The 4,015-nt window shown below is 50.9% G+C and overlaps 1 protein-coding gene across 2 annotated transcripts; it reads left to right on the top strand.

The window, feature by feature from the left end:
- The first annotated feature begins 273 nt into the window (after positions 1-273).
- Positions 274-3,397, top strand: DUSP12 (dual specificity phosphatase 12). Of its 2 annotated transcripts, none has more exons than XM_068698648.1 (6): positions 274-590; positions 673-786; positions 882-1,000; positions 2,014-2,110; positions 2,369-2,537; positions 3,063-3,397. In XM_068698648.1, exons 1-6 carry the CDS (start codon positions 316-318, stop codon positions 3,222-3,224), a joined length of 936 nt encoding a protein of 311 aa, XP_068554749.1. In that variant the 5' UTR covers positions 274-315; the 3' UTR covers positions 3,225-3,397. The 2 variants fall into 2 exon arrangements, with proteins under 2 accessions (XP_068554749.1, XP_068554740.1); XM_068698639.1 differs by having other exon boundaries at positions 275-590; positions 2,351-2,537.
- The last annotated feature ends 618 nt before the right edge of the window (positions 3,398-4,015 follow it).

Below are 4,015 nucleotides of genomic sequence, written 5' to 3'. Positions count from 1 at the left end.
CTCGATGATCTTGAGGTCTCTTCCAACCTAGACAATTCTGTGATTCTGTGATATTCCAGAGCTGGCATGCTCACAGCCTCATCGTAGCACCTGAAAGGCTGGCAGCACTGAACACGTATCAGCTATTACTTTCTGCCTTGTAACATCTTATAAACGCAGGTTGGAAAAAAAAAAGGGGGGGAGTGGACTACTGCCAGCCGCCCCTCACAGCTCCCCTCAGATCCCCGCCACCGCCTCCATCCCGCCCCCCTCCGCCATTTTGTGGGCGGCCGCCGGCGGCCGCCACCATCTTGTGGGCGGTACCGGGCGGGCGCCATGGCGGATCCCGGTGCGGGAGGCATGGTGCCGGTATCGGCGGGGCTGTATGTGGGCGGCGCGGCGTCCTGCTCGTCCCCGGCGTCGCTGGCGGCCGCGGGGGTGGTGGCGGTGCTGACGGTGGACGCCGAGGAGCCGCCGGCGCTGCCGGGGGTGCGGACCCTGCACGTTCGTGTGCTGGACGAGCCTGGAGCTGACCTGCTGAGCCGCCTGGACGAGTGCGCAGCCTTCATCGGCGCGGCGCGGGCGGGCGGCGGGGCTGCCCTCGTCCGCTGGTGAGGGTCGGGACCGGGACTTGGGCTCGGCTGGCAGCCCCCCGGGGCTGGGCTCGCCTCATCCTGCGCCTTTCCCTTGCAGCCATGCCGGGGTGAGCCGCAGCGTGGCCGTGGTGACCGCCTATTTGATGAAGACGCAGGGGCTGGGCTGGGAGGAGGCGTACGCTGCTGTCAGGGCGGCCAAGCCCGATGCCGAGTGAGTGCCTGGGCTGAAGGAGGGGGTGAGGAGGCGCTGCCTTCCCTTACCCGGCCTCAGCCCCTGCCCTTCTCTCTCTGTCTCTCTCAGCGCAGGGTGAACCCGGGCTTCCAGGGGCAGCTGAAGCTGTACGAGGCCATGGGCTGCGCGGTGGACAGCAGCAGCGCCCTGTACAAGCGGTACCGCCTGCAGATGCTCAGGGAGAGGTACCCCGGTGAGTGAGGGGCAGGGGGAGCGCTGCCCCTGACGGAGGCACTCGAGCTTGAGGTGAAATTTGCCTCTGTGGTCTGCCAAAGGCCTGGGTGGGTGATCACAGCGTAAGGGCAGTCACACGGTTTTTCTGCTCCGTGGTTTTTTGCCCCATGGGCAGCACCAGGCATCCAGGTGGATCTTTCTGCTGTGCGCTTGCTTTAAGTTCTCATTGTTAGCAGTTTTAAGGCATGTGCCCCCATCTGTGGTCTCTGACCTGTGCTGCTGTGGTTTGTGACTGTCTTTCACTAGCTGTGCATCAAGATCTCTGTGTCTTGTGTGCTGTAGCGTATGACTATGGTGGTGGGCCATGGTTCACAGATCATTAAAAAAAAAAAAAACACACACTAATTGCAGAGCCTATTTGATGTCTCTCTGCATGGACAGCAAAGCAGTGGATGTCCTTCCATAGCTAGACATCTCAGGTGGGATGAGCATGATGCATCCATCTATCCTTAAAGGCACACAGAAGCACATCAGTGAGATGCCACTTTACAGACTGAGCTCAGTTGTTGTTGACTGTGAGTACTGCCCTCAGAGTAGTGGAGCCTTGAGTCACACAGACAAACGTTCACATCATATTGTCTTTACACAGTTCTAGCTCATCAGTGGGAGAAAAAAAGGGTATTTGAGGTATGTCTTAAAAACAAATCTGTGATGAACTGTTCTCTAACAATTCCTCCTATGTTTTTATTTCCCTTTTAAGTGAGAGCACAGAGCAAAAGGCAACTAATTTGCATTTGCTAAGGCCAAATTCTAGATTCCATTTTGTTGTACTAAATAAATCCCAATCTTTGGTGTGGTGGGATGAGGCTGTTTTAGTTTGAACTTAGCAAATGGAATGGGTGAGTGAATGAATTGATGTGGAGAAAGTAGCTTTTACATACAGTGACTGGGGCAGAGGCATGGTGCTCTCCCGCTGTAATGTATCATGGCTTTATTGATCTGATTTGCAACTTAATCTTGTCTGCTCTGCAGAACTTCAAGACTTACCTCGAGAAGTCTTTGCTGTTGATCCAACCAATATGTGTCAAACGCCGAGCACAGAGGTTCTCTACAGATGCAGGAAGTGCAGGTATTGAGCCATTCATATTTCCCACAACATAGCATTTTGAAGTGATCTCAAGAGGAAAACAGCCTGTGTAAATCAGTGGGTATGTCATTATTGTTAGAACAGGGATAAGATCTTCTGTAAATGTCCATATGGTGTGTGCCACACACACTATATATATTGTGTCTCTAAGTTTCCGCAGTAAAACCAAGCATTTTACTTTTTTTTTTTCTGCTTTTTCCTCCCTTCTGTCATGGAGGACAGGCGCTCTCTATTCCGTAGCTCCAGCATTTTGTCCCATGTGGAAGGAGACGGACCAACAGCCTTTATTCACAAGAGAATAACGGAGTCAACGCAGCTTTCTGGCAGTGGCCCTGATAAGTGCACCTCTTACTTCATTGAGCCCGTGCAGTGGATGGAGCCAGCGTTACTGGGAGTCATGGAAGGACAGGTGAATGTGCTTTATTATTTTATTTTATTTGTCAAGACAAAAACTTGCTATTCCCTCATGTGAAGGCCCCCACACACTGTCCTAGGTCTCCCAGCCTCTCCTGCATCAACTTTGCAGATCACTGACGGATTCTCAGATGTGAAATATCCTTTCATAAGGAAATGAGCTCGAGATCTTGTTGGCCTGAGAACACTGGCAAGGGTGTTGGATGAGGGTTTGTGAGACTTAAAAACCTGCTGTGGTCTCAGGCTGGCTGAGGCCTAACTCCTGGAACCACACCAGGTCTGATGAGCTGCATTTCCACGCCACCCCTTCTGCCAGCACAGCTGTCTCCTACACCCCAGGGCATGGCAAGCACCAGCCCATTCAGCTCTCTTTTTGGCCTGTTTTTCTGTATCATTTCAGCTACAGGGGCAGGAGCTGGCTTAGTGCAGGTTGCCGTAACTTAATGTACCGCAGAATTACATTTCACGTGGAATTATATCCGAATGCAGCTTATAACAGGGTCATTTGTTTTTCTTGCAGCTTCTGTGTCCCAAATGTACGTCGAAGCTGGGCTCCTTTAGCTGGCGGGGTGAGCAGTGCTCTTGCGGCCGCTGGGTGACTCCTGCCTTCCAGATTCACAAGAGCCGAGTGGATGAAGTGAGAACACTGCCGGTTGGTAACCTCCTCACTGCCAAAACCTGAACTCATTGCGGCTCTTGATGGACTTCTGAACAACCCCAGAAATGCCGGGTAGCCTGCGATTGCCAGAGCTGAGGTTATGACTCCCACCCCCTTTGTAATACAGTGGAATTACTTGAACACCTCCTCCGTTCTCACTTTCAGCATCTCTAATACATGATGTGTATGCATGTGTATATATTTGTGTGTATATATATATATAAAGGCAAAGCGTGGCCCTTAAAGAGCTGTTACACAGTGTCGAAGATGTACAGAAATGCCTGAATGTGAGTGAGAATGTACTATTTACAGAAGGTTCAAACCCTTATACAGAAAGAATGTTACCATATTAGTTTAAGGGTGTGGACAGCCATGTTACTACTCTTGATACAGGAGTTCAGAACAACTTAACTGAAACGGGCATCTCAGATTTTAAGGAGTATTCTGCAACGTGATGTACAAGGCAGGGAGATACTTCAAGGCTGAACCTTGGCACTATTACAAGGTGTTGCATTAGCATGTGTTGCAGCTTGTAGCACCAAAGAGCAAGATCACAGTGATGCTTCTGTTACAATAAAGCCCCTACGCTCCAGTATGACATTTTCCTGATAATGTCTGAGGAGATTACGTAAACTGTACTGGAGTGGGGGAACTGAGGTAAAGTGTCCCTGCTAAGTTGTTTGTTCCAAGTTTAAAGAGACCCCAAAATGATAAAAGTAAGATTTTAAGGAAGGTGTAAGCTTTGCTGATGGTATGCTGTGAACATCACTGTGGCACAGCTTTAGTTTGACAGCAGAAAACAGGACAGCTAAAGC

This window comes from Anas acuta, chromosome 1 (assembly GCF_963932015.1).
Source record: "Anas acuta chromosome 1, bAnaAcu1.1, whole genome shotgun sequence".
NCBI lineage: Eukaryota > Metazoa > Chordata > Aves > Anseriformes > Anatidae > Anas > Anas acuta.
Note: the sequence above shows the minus strand (reverse complement) of the source record. Positions and strands in the feature narration are given on the sequence as shown.

Bases quoted from the DNA above. Each gene is read 5' to 3' on its own strand.
- DUSP12 (XM_068698639.1), top strand. From the start codon at position 316: ATGGCGGATCCCGGTGCGGGAGGCATGGTGCCGGTATCGGCGGGGCTG. The intron at 591-672 runs GTGAGGGTCGGG...TTTCCCTTGCAG, and splicing joins GGGGCTGCCCTCGTCCGCTG to CCATGCCGGGGTGAGCCGCA. The intron at 1,001-2,013 runs GTGAGTGAGGGG...TCTGCTCTGCAG, and splicing joins GCTCAGGGAGAGGTACCCCG to AACTTCAAGACTTACCTCGA.